The sequence below is a fragment of the Periophthalmus magnuspinnatus genome, chromosome 10, assembly GCF_009829125.3.
Source record: "Periophthalmus magnuspinnatus isolate fPerMag1 chromosome 10, fPerMag1.2.pri, whole genome shotgun sequence".
Taxonomy (NCBI): Eukaryota; Metazoa; Chordata; class Actinopteri; order Gobiiformes; family Gobiidae; genus Periophthalmus; species Periophthalmus magnuspinnatus.
The window spans coordinates 5,486,009-5,500,499 of NC_047135.1; the positions used below are offsets into that span (position 1 = coordinate 5,486,009).

At 39.2% G+C, this 14,491-nt stretch overlaps 1 protein-coding gene across 1 annotated transcript; it reads left to right on the forward strand.

Moving 5' to 3' along the window:
* The first annotated feature begins 73 nt into the window (after positions 1-73).
* On the forward strand, positions 74-13,256 carry LOC129456590 (protein diaphanous homolog 1-like). Its single transcript, XM_055224831.1, has 4 exons — positions 74-253; positions 828-960; positions 5,223-5,312; positions 10,963-13,256. Exons 1-4 carry the CDS (start codon positions 74-76, stop codon positions 11,148-11,150), a joined length of 591 nt encoding a protein of 196 aa, XP_055080806.1. The 3' UTR covers positions 11,151-13,256.
* The last annotated feature ends 1,235 nt before the right edge of the window (positions 13,257-14,491 follow it).

Consider the following 14,491-nt stretch of genomic DNA (forward strand, 5'->3'; position numbering starts at 1 on the left):
TAAACGCACATCTTAGTTAGGGTCGAAATGAGGCTGTGTTCTATTTTCATCTAAATTAAGTGTATTTTCCTTAATGCAATGGAATCACAGTTTTGTCGGGACTGCTCAGGAACAATATGAGAAACTGGACCTGATGCACAAGAACATGGATAAACAGTACACAGACCTGGGCAATTATTTTGTTTTTGACCCCAGAAAAATCTCAGTGGAGGAGTTTTTTGGAGACCTCAAAACATTCATAAACATGTTCCAGGTAAGTAAGTGATTAAGAACAGGTGCAAGGCTTGCTATTTTTAGATGAATACTGGAGGCAGCTGCAGTAAAAGCACAAACATAATAGATCAAAGAGAAAAACATGAAAGGTACAACTGTGCTTGTTTAGACACAATAATAGATTATAATCTTTGACATATTTTTACTTTACACCTCACCTGCGGTCTCACAGCAGCACAAAGTCATGCTCTGAACTTTTAATTACAGTCTGTTATAGGCCACTGCTTATTTAGGGTAATTACTCATTAACGGTGACTTCACCAGGCCAAATTAAAATTCTGACCTGTGAAGAGGCTAAAAACATTTGTATTTTAACAGTTGCAAGATAGATAAGTCTTATTATTGTGGAACATTTCAGGCAAAGAAATAACATTTCCATGGAGACAGTCAGATGGTTGACCATTCATCAGAAAAGTTGCATAGTGCACCTTTAATTCAAGTGCTGACTAGTTGATCATAGCATCATTTTATACTCTGTTAAATTCCAGTTTGTGTTAAAATATGTATTACTTGCATGTTGTTTAATTGTGTATAATGTTTTGGCTTTTTTCCAGCAAGCTGTAAAGGAGAACCAGAAGAGGAAAGAGTCTGAGGAGAAGATAAAGAGAGCCAAGTTGGCGAGAGAAAAGGCCGAGAAGGAGAAGGAGGAAAAACTGAAGAGGAGCCAGCTCTTAGACATCAATGCAGGTCAGTATGGCTACATCACCCCTGTTTACTTCTCACACTCTCTCTGCATTCCCTGCTCTGTCCTTTTGGGGGCAGTCACAGCCCACAGTTTTACAGCAGATGTGTGTGTTTGTGATGTGTGTATGAAGGAAAAAGTCAGCAGGATTTATAACCCAGAGTTAATCAAATGTTGATGACCCGTGCTTCGGTGGAGAAACAACAATGAAACTTTTGTGGAGGGATCCAACAAATTGCCTGACCTCTTTTCACTTCAGAAATGCATGAGGGATTTTGTGACTTTGAAAGAGAAGCCAAAGGAAGTCTAAATCTCCCCAAAAGCGTGGTTCCTATCTAAAGCTGAGAGTGGCACAGTGTGTTTAACAGTGTTATAGTCACACTTTGAGAAGCTCTTATCCCCATATACACAGTGCAGCCCACAGACACACAAACTTTCCTCCTTCGATGCTGACCTACTTTTTTGTGCATTCCTCCTCTCTCTGGCTCCACTTGGGCTCTCTTGGGACTCCTCCGCAGTCCAAATTTGCCACAGCCTCAGCACTCTGCATGTGTGTTAGGAAAACCAAGGGGGTAGTTTTATTTTCCCTTTTCCGTCACTTTAGGAGCAAAATAAGTTTGTGCAATGTGTGTTTGTGCAACTGGGAATAAAGACTTTGTGTGTGTCTAGCTTGTGATAGTTTTACAAAGTTCTTTGGCCATTGTCCCAGACCTCCATGCTCCAGCTGGCCTCTTCTCCTTTTCCCCCCTTTTCACTTCTTTTATTTAAAGAACACTTAAAAGTCCAAATCTCTACTCCTAGTAAACAGACTGAAGCTCTGTGAATTGGGTAGTCAGATTTCATGTTCAGGTTTGATGTTTACAGACGTTAGTGGGCTAGAGGACATTTACATACAGGTGGCATATTTGACTGCCTGTGGCCTGGGGTTATTTGACAACCCCCATTTAAATTGTCTCATACACAAATCCAGACAACTCAGACCTGCTCTTTGTTTTGGATTTGTTTAACCTCCATACTCCACAGCAATTACACAAAGGCTGTTTTGAATACAACCTCTGCTGCTTTATACACTTAATATTATTGTTTTTGTCAGTTCATTCACAGGCACATTACATACTGGCTGAGTGCTACTGCGCCTACTTTTACACCAATACATCACTTGTGCTGAAACGTATATAGCAGTGGTATTTGTGTTTCCTGGCCTTGGCATTCCTGTGTGACTTAGACAGACAGGCACTCACCCCATCTGCCCTCACTTATCACATAAATGTTCTGGGCATGTGATAGTAGTTAGTTATAATTGAACAACTTTAGAGACTTTGTTTAGGAGATATTTGACTTTATTCAAAGTTATGAAGTTCCATCTATTGTCCAACTTTTCCAGAGTTTATTTTAAGTTTAGTGCCACTCCCTTGTCCCGACAGTCACCAGCTGCCTTTGAGTCACTTTAATTATCCCCTATGTGCTGGAAACTGTTTATCATAGTAATATATCTAAACACTGCCCCACACAACACAGTCAGTGCTTTTCCTCATGTTGCAACTAGGTGTCGCTACTCTCTGTAAGATGGTACTGCTTGTGGTCTGGGAAAAGGGTGTGTGCCTGTGGGATTGACCAAGCCGCAGATTTGCTGGTCTGGGAATGGCCACTAGGAGTGCTCTTGCTCTATTTTTCAGTTTGTAGGGTAAGTGATGTGGGGGAGGGTAAAGATATAGAGCAAGCAGCAGATGCTCTCAGGGGGATTTAAATGTGTGTGTGCATGTGCATGCTCTTAGTGGAGTGAGGGAGAGGAGAAAGGCAGACTTCAGAGGACACAACACTGCTGACCCTGAAATCTAACCGCAGTGATTTAAAGCTACAGTGCTTAACAATCATACGCACATATATGTACTTAGCAACAATTCATTATTTTCATATACTACATTTCAGTATGGAGTTTTGTGATTCCTAATATCTGTGTAAACAAACAGACATCAGAAGAGGTCAGTGCGAGCCTTCATGCTAAATGGGATTAATACAGACATCTTAAATGCTCTTAGCCTAATCCTTTTACACTAATTAATCTGTCTCAATTTATTGGATTCTCCAGTCTAAGCTCTGGAATGTCTTATAGAAATATATAACCTGAGGAAAATATCTTCTCACTTAAGGATGTCACTTTGTAAATTTTTAGCAAATATTATTCACAAATATTGACACCATGACCAAATAATCAGGATATCCTTTATTCAATTTCATTCACATTGTCTAATAGCTCACTGTTACTCTAGTATATGGTTATCTTATGAAAACAAACTTAAGTGAAATTAAAATGTCATTAACAGCCAGATATATTTTACATTTATAGATGCTGTAAATGTTGTTCAGTTATGATTTTGTTTTTACAATTATATTGTGACCTGTATAACATGTAATATTATTAACAAGTTCATTTTCCACACTACTTTATAAAATATTGAGTTGTAGTGTTTTCATAATAACAAACCAGGTTATTTACAGGCTTAACCTCAGGCAATAACTTGGCTATAATTGTCCACATGTGATCAATTTATTTTCCTTAAAAGACATTTTGTTCAAAGCAACCACGTTATAACTATTTGTTACAGAGCTGCTATTTTAGATGTGTCGATATATCCTGAAACGTACAGTGCGGTCATTGTTGGGTCTGTCTATGTCCTCCAGCCTTTTAACACAAGTAGGTTTCTGTGTCTCTGTGCTAACTCCAGTGGTTTAAGCACACCATGTGATTAGTTATTGTGGAATTGTGCCAGATGTGTTTCCTCTGGACTGAAAGCATGCCCTACATTATTTGCTGCCAGTGTGCAGTTCCAGATGTGAACAATGAGGGGCGTATTTGAGCCATGAAAGATTTAGGAGCGCTCTGTGGAGACTGTGGCGTGAGAGGCGTGACCGCACACCATCTGCCCCATGGCTTAACTTTCAGGATTAAATATATGGTATGTGTTTGTGTTAGCAAGGAGTACGCCTGTGCTGCGGAGGCTGGTCAGTGACAACATAAACCTTTAGTCCCGCCTACTGCCCCCTCTCCTCTGTCTGTGTTCAGGTTTACATAGAAATAATGAAAACCATCTGCCCCAGAGCTCAGCCACCACACTCTTTCTTACCCCACAAAGCCGCCATGACACCTCGTACTTAACTCACAGCAGTGGCCATCACGTGTGGACCAAAGCCTGTCTCCTGATTTACAACTGCACATACAAACAAATTAAATAAACAATATAAACTGTATGATTTTCCTCAATACAGATTTTTTTTATTTATTGTAACCGTATGATGTCATATTGTGGAACATCCCAGGCAGAACCTTTTCCCACCTGAAAACTTACATAGTGTGCCTTTAAATACATGAGTGTTTGTTTACTTTCAATAATGGTGTTAACAGAGAGAAAGCACAAAACTGAAAGTTATGATTAAGTTTCATAAATGTGATAAATAATTAGTCTCTATTTTTTTATGTACAGTTCAAAGGTTGCATTAACATTTTACAGTTCAATATACCCCAATTCAAATAAACACAATATTTAAATGCAGGTGAAACTGTTTTTTTCTGTTAAAAAGTTGTCTTCACTCACATAGAACAAAGTGTTGTTAGATTCTTTACTTCTCTGAAACCGAGTTTGTCACTCGATGGAAAGGGTATAATTGAGTTTGGGTCCTGGTCTGAACACATTTTGTAAAATAGTACCAGTACAATAACGGGGAGGTTCACAATCTCCCACAGACATCCCTGGCTTAGTGATATTTCCTGTTTGCAATCATGCATATTTTTGCTCATCACATTTCAAACCTTACTATGACAGGGCTGTAACTTTCTCGTAACGTGTAATTGGTCGGCAATTATGGGGCGCCAAACACTCATTCAGTATTTACATTAGAGATGTTGAGTGGGCGTGTCCCTCCTCACAAAGCTAAGTGAATGAGTGCTGCCCCTAAGCGCTGATGTTTGCTGAAATGGGTCACTGCCTATCTGGGTTAATTTATCTGATATTCCAACAAGGCCACGTGGTAGTAAATAACACATGGGGTCACGTGTGTTTTGGTGTGTGTGAATGAGCCTGGGACATTTATCAAAACTACTCATTATTTCTTCAGACTGGAAAAGAGTGACACATATGGGTAGTTGTGATTTAAAATAACATGGTCGTAAAAATAGCTTGGCGTCTTGTATGCCGAGTTCTGAGGGCCCGGACTGGTTTGATTTGGTGTTTGGTGTTTGTGATTGATAACATCTGTGCTGTGTTTACAGAGGGAGATGAGACTGGCATCATGGATGGTCTGTTGGAGGCGCTACAGTCCGGAGCTGCCTTCAGGAGGAAGAGGGGACCAAGACAAGCAGGTAATTACTAATGCTAACACAAATCTGAATTAAACTTGATTAGCTTAATATATTTAAATCCCAAATAACCCCACATAGTATGAAAATTATTAGTTTTTATGAAATCATTATGAAATCATTGGGGGTAAAGCGTAAGCCAACACTCCTGTACCTCTTGGTTGTGGTGTTTTTGTCCAAACACCAGATTTGTTTTAGTTAAATCTCATCTTTGATCCATCTGTTGCATGGCTCAGAGGGTTGCTAATAGTTAGTCATAGCTTTCAGTAGGAGGGGGTAGCGTACAATAAAAACAGAAAATATGCTTATGGAAAAATTGAAGCCATAAATGTTCCAAATATATACATCATTAAATAAGCCACAATTGGTTTGACTTTTAGCATACAACAAAGTTTGTTTTATTATTATTGCCTTTGTTTGCGATCATCATATCCACCACAAGTCCTACTTAACTGTATTGGGTAACCTCGCTGTGTAACTATAGAGATGGGAGTCCTGCTTTAGACAACAAATGGATCTGATTTCCTTATTTTACTGGTTCCATTTTAAAACAGAATTTGTCCTGTTTTAGTCCATGTTTAGACCCTAGTTTAGGCCTGTTTTCCTTTTAGTTTATTCCAAGTTTTGGCTCATGTTAGACTGAATTTGGTGTTATTTGTTTTGTAGGCCTGTCATTCCTTTTTATCTTTTCATTCTGTGCCCCCTAAAACTTAACATGGAAGAATGTGTCAGAATAGTGGTAGTAACTTTGTAACATGATACTCTTTAACAACTGGTATGTAGCCTGGCCTTGTGAGCGGGAAAGTGTGCCATGCCCATTACTAAGAGAGGGAGGGAAACGTGGGCTCAAAGTGTGTATGCTCGTGTGTGTGAGCCTTGTGTGGGTTCAACATTCACACATAACAGGGCAGTGGTGCAACCCAATCCCTCTCAATAGAAGCCAGATGTGTAGCAGTGCTCACAGTGTAAAGACCATGACCAGGGGGTAGACTTTCTTTTGTTCAGGGAATCATTTGGGGATGAAGAAATCTCTGCCCTCCATTTTGTGATTTTCCAGCATTTACAAAGGAACACAGGTGTGTTTTGTCTCAAATACAATGCCAGTACAACTCATCCAGTACATGTATGGAAGGGAAAAGTGTTTAAAGAGGGCCTCACTGCAGGATTCTGTCAGTCACACATTTTAGTGTCTGGCCACCTCACAATCTTCACAGGAAATACAAAACCATGTGTTCATGAGACAAAATGAAAAGATTTTTTCTGGAGCCTGTGTTTGGTGAAAAGAAAAAAAACAACAACTCTGAAGCTTTGCTCAGCTTTTCCACTCTGTCCTCTCACTGCCCCCTGTTATTTCTTGTTTTTGAAGGGCTGTGACTTGTCTACACACTTACATTGCCTTTTAACATTCCTTATGTTTTATAAGTCGTATGTTACCAACACTATGGCTAAAGTCTGCACCATTGTAACATCCTGTACCAGCCACACAGTGTTACTCTTTTGTGTGAGTTGTTTAGTTTAATCGGGGCTCTGAAAATGGCAGAGTTGGCAGAGTTTGTGCTGACTGGCTTCTGTTTCTGGGTGTTTTCAGGCCCCACTGAGGCCACTAATGCCCCTACCTCATCGCTGTAATAGTTTAAGGCAATATGGGACGCTGCGTTTCTAAATGGTGAATTACTGTTTTCCTTGTATTAACCATTTCTATTAAAACATTACAGGGATTATTGTGAGCATAGCAGTAAAGTGATTTCACCTCTTACACAGCTAAATTACTTTATACAATGGAAAGCTGTTGCCACTGTTAACACAGATATAATGGAGCAATTTCATATAAATGTTTGGACTACTTGTCATGCAAATGTTATATTTTCATAAATTAAGATGCTTCTCAAGGTAGATGTTATTATGCTATTATGCTTTTAAGAAAATAAAGTGTGCATGCACACAAACACTAGTAATAAAAATCCAATGAAAAAAATAATCAAAGCAGAAACCCACTTGGCCAATGTTTTGCTATATGTACATAACACTGGAATGTGACAGAATTCTTTGCCACCTCGAAGAAAAAAAGTTTCACATGAATCTGTTTAACAACATGAACCACATGTACCATTACTCTGCAACAGCAGCAGCTTTAAATCTATTACATGCAATTGGACAAGTACCAATAATGCTTTATTAAGCATAATTGTAGCAGAAAAATTACACAAATGCATAAATAAAAGTTACTAACAAAGGACTAACTTACAAGTTTTTCCACTGTCATAAGCATGATAAACAGAATGTGGTTTCTGTGCACAGCTGTGGAGACTGAAACGTCACCAACATGGTTTTAAAAGACTATTGCTGTCCTGTTGAGTGTATTGTCATGCTCTTTGTGTCAAAGCAACAGGGCTGAATGCAGAGCCACGAGGCTGTGCTGCCTACACCCCCTGACCTTTGACTTCCCCACAGTCTAAGTAAAGTGAGCAGACTGCGTGGAGGTGCCCAGTGCATTGGGCAGACAAAACACGCTCACCAGATGCTCGCATTTCATTACTGAAACAAATGGACTCTGCATTCCCATGCATAGATTTATGCATCCACATTTAGTGCTGTTCAGTGGCATGCACTTCCTAAAACCCCACTGTTTTAAATCTGATTTCACTCTCTGCCAGTGTGCTCTTTAAACCCTTTAACGGTATGGGTCAATTAGCCTCATTGGGCACAATACACCCTTTGAAGCCACATGTGTCTGTGTGGAGGCATGCCATGCCCAGAGACTGGCAATAGACCCATCTGCTGGGTCATGACCTCCACTAAAACCACCAATCACAGCAGCAACTGGTGGACAAAGCTCCAATCACAACAGGGCTCTGAAATAAAAAGGAGAGTAACAAAAGAGGCACACGCTGCCCTGCTCCCCGTCTGCTCTGAAGAAAGAGTCTGAAACATGGTAGTGCTCCCACAGATGCCCACACCCACAGACCACCTCAATCATGCCTTTACCGGCTCCATAAACAAGAAATGCAGTGAGGATAATAAAAGCAGGACAGAGATGCTTCCACCAATAGAAGGGCAGAGTGACGTCAGCCTTTCCCACAGTGCTTCGGTGCACAGCCGCAGTTTCACAGTGTGGCCTGAGGATGGCGATACTAGTCTCTACTAAACTGAGCACGCTTTCAGCGTTCATACCCACCATTATGTCGTACCTGTTCTATACAGTAGCTGCTTTTAACACTAACAAACATGGCTGCCTCTGTGTCCAGCCTCAGCTGCAGCAGTAGGTGTAATTGCCAAGACTCTGAATTTGTGTCTGTCTTGCCGAACAACACTTGAAAAATATTTACTCTCTTAAAACACACCATTTTAGGGGCCTGTTGTACACCTATACTCTTATCACAGATATATTTTCACTCTACCATTGAGACCCTGCTTAAATAATATTATTGCAAACTGGGGTTTGTATTGCTTCCTTCAAGCTCAAATGTCAATGGATATATCCATTAACAATCAAAGTTTTATTCATGGTGAAAATACACTTAAATGTCTTTTCACTTAAATGTCTCAACAACGGTTTCAACGGTTCAACGTTTTTTTTGTGTTAACTGTTTTAGGCTTGTCACTGTACTGTAAATCAGTGGTTCTCAACCTTTTTCAGTCGGGAACCCTATCATAATGTCTGTTGGCATTTTGTAACCCCCAAACAAAAAAATTGCTACTCGCAAAATGTTAAACTAGATTTATATCTAATGTTTGCTTTTATTTTCAGGACATATGCCTAGATACATTCATGCACTGCATTTAAATGGTGTCAAGCCTTGTTTAATCCATTGTATACATTTAAAATTTTTCCCAATAACATCTGGAGACCCCGGAATCTATTTGCAACCACCAGGAGCTCCCAACCCCTAGCTTGAGAACCACTGCTATAAATACTGTAAATGTATAGGTCATTATGTAACTTAGTTCATGTCTAAAGATGGACTTTTTAGGCAGGGAGACATGTTGACATGAACAATGAACTGAGTAAGTGTTAAAGTGATAATGTGACACTTGTGCTGGGCTCCTCTCACAGACACCTGTTAAACTGTGAACCTCTCTTAATCTACCTCTCTCCCCTGTCTCCCCTCTCTCCCCAGACTCTATTGTCTCTTTGTCACAGCTAATTCTGGAGACCTGATCGGTAACTTCCGATTCGGCTACATCCACACCAGTTTGTTTTCACTGAACCAGCATAACATTTAGAATGAGGATAGACTTAATCAAGCCTTTAGATTTTTTTTTTCATTGAACATAAGTTATGTTAATTCACATTAGCTATTGTAATACAGATGTGCAAGTATCACCTGTTAATTACCAAAGTGAAAGCTTGCAGGTGTGGACATGGCCTTTTTGTTGCATCATATGTATTTGAAAAATATTTGTATATTTTTAAAGTGTACTACACTATCTGACTTTTCTGGAGGGTCATATTCCATTTGCTTGTCTCCGTGGAAATGTTATTATTTTGTCTGGAATTTTCCACACAATAACATTAAATGTGTCCATGTTGCATTTATTTTATTACAGGTGTCAAAAGTTCTTTCTGTAAGCAGAGTCCCCTCTCCACTCATCTAACTTATAACTTGGCCTAGTGGCACTACCTGATTGAATGATAAGTTTAATTTCATACTGTGGAACATTCCAGGCAAATCAATAACATCTCCATGGAGAGAAGCATGCACTGCCCCTTCTACCAGAAAAGTCACGTATTGCACCTTTAACTATCCGAGTGGTTTTATGGTTGTGTCTCTGTGGATCATTTGCATGTGTCATGTACTGGTTTGCATTGTGTGAATACAGAATGTGTTTTCTTTGTTGCTACTCACACATTTTTAAATGTGTGTGGTTCATCATGTATGTTTTATATTAATGATTTATTCATGTCACAGCTGCACGTCTCAAGAGTTCTTAACATCCAGCAGGATAAGAGCGAACACACAAATACAATCTCCCACTGACCTATATAATTCAAAATGGCAGCCACGGCACAGCTGTCCTTGCACACCGCAAAATGAAACTCACTGAAGAGAGGGAGGGAGTTGGATGTAGCGTAGGAGGACAGTGAGCATCACTGAAAGGAGGTAGAACCGTATTAGAACAGCATCCTGAGGGCACACACTGTCACACACTTTGTTTTTCAAATCCTCTTTTTTCTCTCTCTCTCTCTATCCATGTTAGCCTCCTTCTGATTCAGTTTACCTAATCCTCCCACAGCATGATTCATAGTATCCCTGATCCTACATAGTTTCCCATTACTTTAACCGTCCTTTTATTTCTCCATTTGATCTTAACGCCACACCCTTCTTTCCATTTTCTCTTTCTGTCTATGAAGATCAGGGCAGAGCAGGTCTAATCTGACATGAGTACTGACATGCTCCAGATTTCACAGTAATCCACACACATATACTCACATACACACATACGCATACACCACTACTACAAAGTCATTTGGATGTTAAACCATGGACACTCAATGCATCCTCCATGCATTTAAGTTGATGCTGGTTAATGAGTTGATGTGGTTGATTTTGCATGAGAATGAAACGTCAGTGTTCAATGTAGTGAAAATGTTGACTTGTTTTGTTTACTCATATCAAAGACACTAACAATAATTTGTTGTGGTGTTTCTTAGCCAACCACAGAAGAGCTGGCCATGCAATGACTAACATCCTGGCCAAGGAGCTGATGCAGGAAGACACGCCCACACAGAGTAAACTCCCCACAAAAAAGCAACGGCTAGACGACACAGAGGAGTCAAATGTTGAATCGTCTGAATCTTTAGAGGATATTCTGGAGGCTGTCCCTTCTCGGTCCAATTAAATATTTGATTGCATGGACAGTGCTTTCAAGTGCAAGGTTTTGCTATTGCAGGGGCCAATACCAATCTAAACTCAGTAGAGAACGGTTTTGTGTTGGGGAAACAAAATTAGTGATAAACTCACTGATCACTTTATTAGCTACACCTGTTATTTATTTTGTATCACAAAACGTCTGTCTATCAAATCAATACACAATCATTTTTATTATCTCCATCAACTTGTTTGACTGTTCTCTAACTTTTGGCATCAGCTCTTCCTTTCCTCCTCAAAAGGCCAACTCACTTCATATGTTTTTTTTCCAATCCCCAAACATTCAATGGTAACGCTTTATAATAACTACACTTTAATTAAAGTCTAATGCATGGACAAGAGTTCATTCATAGTAAATTAAAATCATTGAAGCTCTGTAACTTCTTAATTAACTTACTTAGTAGCTTTGATTTAGTACAAAGCTACTAAGTTACTAAGACGGAATCATTCTTAATAAACAAGGTGCTCATATGAATTAAGACTTTGTTCATGCTTTATTAAGGCTAATTAACACCATCTCAAGCCTTAACAATGCCATATCAAAATCACTGTTACCAATTAATTCTTTCACATGTCTCTGGACTAAACACATGGGTTGCTTCCTTTGATTGTAACATATTGTCCATCTATAACAGGTTTACCTAATAATGCGGCCAGAGAGGGTATGCCAATTTCATTCTTTATTTCCCATTTGTCTTGTTCTGTTGACCATGTCTATAATTTTGTTTTGAATTTAAAAGGGCATTTTGGACACATCCAAAGATGGCCGCCTTGACATTTCACTTTCTGTATTTTGGCCAAGAGCTGTGATTTGGTCCATTTTAGCCCCTGCTTCAAACTATGGACCAGGCCTGTTCATATGTATTCGTAAGACACACTGTTTATTTTTCTCTATCATGGTGCCAACCAAGGAAATATTATATTTGTTTCACCTGGGTGTTTCAGGAGTGCTTTTGTTTCACTGGTCTCTATAGGTTATTTTTATGGGCAGATCAAAACACATATTTTGATTATTTTAAAACCACTTTGTATTTTTAATGAGACAAACTTTAGTTCATTTCCCAATATAAACCTGAAAAGGGAAAAGCAAGTACAGATGACTGGAAAAGGGAGACTTAACCAAATAGCATTTAAAAGGGTGTTCTTAGCAACCCAACTGCATTCCTGCGTCTCAGTCTATGAATGTGTAATATAAGCCACTAAAATGACTTGTGTGCACATAAAGTTTGTCTATGTCAGTGTCTCATTACTGTATGGATGCTGTCATAAATGTTAGGTTTCCCAAGCAGCTCTGTGGTAATGTTGCACACTTGAAATTGCCCGAAAACTGCTGAGACAAGTCTACGTGTCTGTCTAAATGTCTGTGTTTTGTGCACTCAAAATCTTTAAAATCCTAAAAATGCTGTGCTGGCCGCTGATGTCGGACTTTCTCCGTGATCAACATACACCAATGTTGACATGGTTGGTTCTAAATCTCTTTACCTAATGGTCACGTCCGCTGCCTTCTCCTATGCAAAAATGAATGTGTTTAACCCACACACTGAGAATGTTTAAATAGCACTGGGTGGACTTTTGCGGTCTTTGTCTGGCTGCTGGTTTCGAACATAAAACACATCAAAGACCTTCCATATGGCGTAATATCTGTCAGCAAATGAAAGCCATTCTCACAAGCTTAATTTTAAGTCATAGGAAGTCGGCGTGTTAACTTTTACAGGTTTCCATTTTCATGTTTGGGAACTTGTAAGAGAAAGTGGCTGCACCCAACAAAACCATAATCACCCATTTACTGTGCTGTGCCTGCACTGGAGCCCTGTGAGGCACATTTACAGTCTGTGCTATTCTGGGTGTGCTTTATCCAACTCTAATTGTCTAAATAAATAATAAATATGATTCCCGGACTTCACTGGAAACAACTTCGACATTCCATTTGTTCATTTTTAAGAGATGTTTTCTATGTGAATTTTTACAGTTGATTTTTTTTAATTGTATTTGAATAGATCCTTTGTTGAAAATTGCTTAATGTATACGGAGTAATGCACATGCTGTTTGCTACACAGAGCTATTAAATGTCTTAAGTAATTTACTCATGTTATTGGGTCTTTTTTTGGTGCCTATAAACACCGATGTCTTATTTGTTTATTAATTCAGTTGAACATATGCCAGGGACATTCCTTCAGTGCATTCTAGCCCCTCGGCTCCGATTCACTGGTGTAAACATGCTGTACTGTTAAAACCCAAACTCTGTACTCTGGCTGATGATGAACTTGCAGCCAAAGGGCGAAAGTATAAACAGTGAAATTCATGAATTTTTTAGAGACTTTCCAGCATTGGTTCCAAGTTAACTTTACTCCAAGTTATGTAAGAATATTTTCCACTTCTGATCGAAGATTTGTAGGCATTAGTTTGCAGTGTGCATTGTTAAAAGAGACTTGCATGGTTGATAGGCGGATATCTGGAGAACACATTTTGGCTCGTGGATGTTTCTTTCCACCTTTAAATCATTCCAAAGATATTTTAATGTGGCTACAGACAATGCACACGGAGACATTCCATCTGTTCTTTATTCAAATAGGAAGTTGAGTATCAATCATATGCCCTGGCTAATAAATATTCTCTCTATGTTCCTGTATCTAACATGGCCATTCCTGGACGTCAGAGGGATTACACAGACATGGCTAACAGGGCAGATTCTAACCAAATTCTATGCTATGTTTATTTCTTGTTATTATGACCCAGATAAAAGTGACTTTTTTTTTCTTGCCATAAAAACACTTCATCCTCAAAGTTTGCTGCTTTGCTGGGAAAATATAAGGAGCCATAGCCACTTTTACACTGGAATAATTTGATGACATGTCGGGTGTGTTCAATCGGGAGACCTTCAGAATGTATTTAAAAAGAAACCACCAATTCAATAGTCATACAATAGTAACATGCACACATTGATGATTTTGTTGCTAGAAAATCAAGCAACTTCCTTAATTTGTAAATTCAGAGCAATGGATTAGAAAGCTCTGAGTGATTTCTGGACTTCTGTTTAATAATAAATAATAATACTTTTGATTTTGTATAGCACTTTTCAAAACACCCAAAGCCAAAAGTGCTTCACTATAACACAAAGGACACAGTCATGCACAGACACATATGCGCACACAAACATGGGAGTGGTGAGGTGGATTAAAGGCCAGTTTAAACAGAAATTCAAATCACTTCTAAAAACATTTCTAAGTAGTTTCAGCAGTGCGTGTGGAGGGAGTGAGTTCCAGAGTATAGGAGGATGAGGAGGAGGAGGAGGGGAGTGTCCTGGAAGGTGTG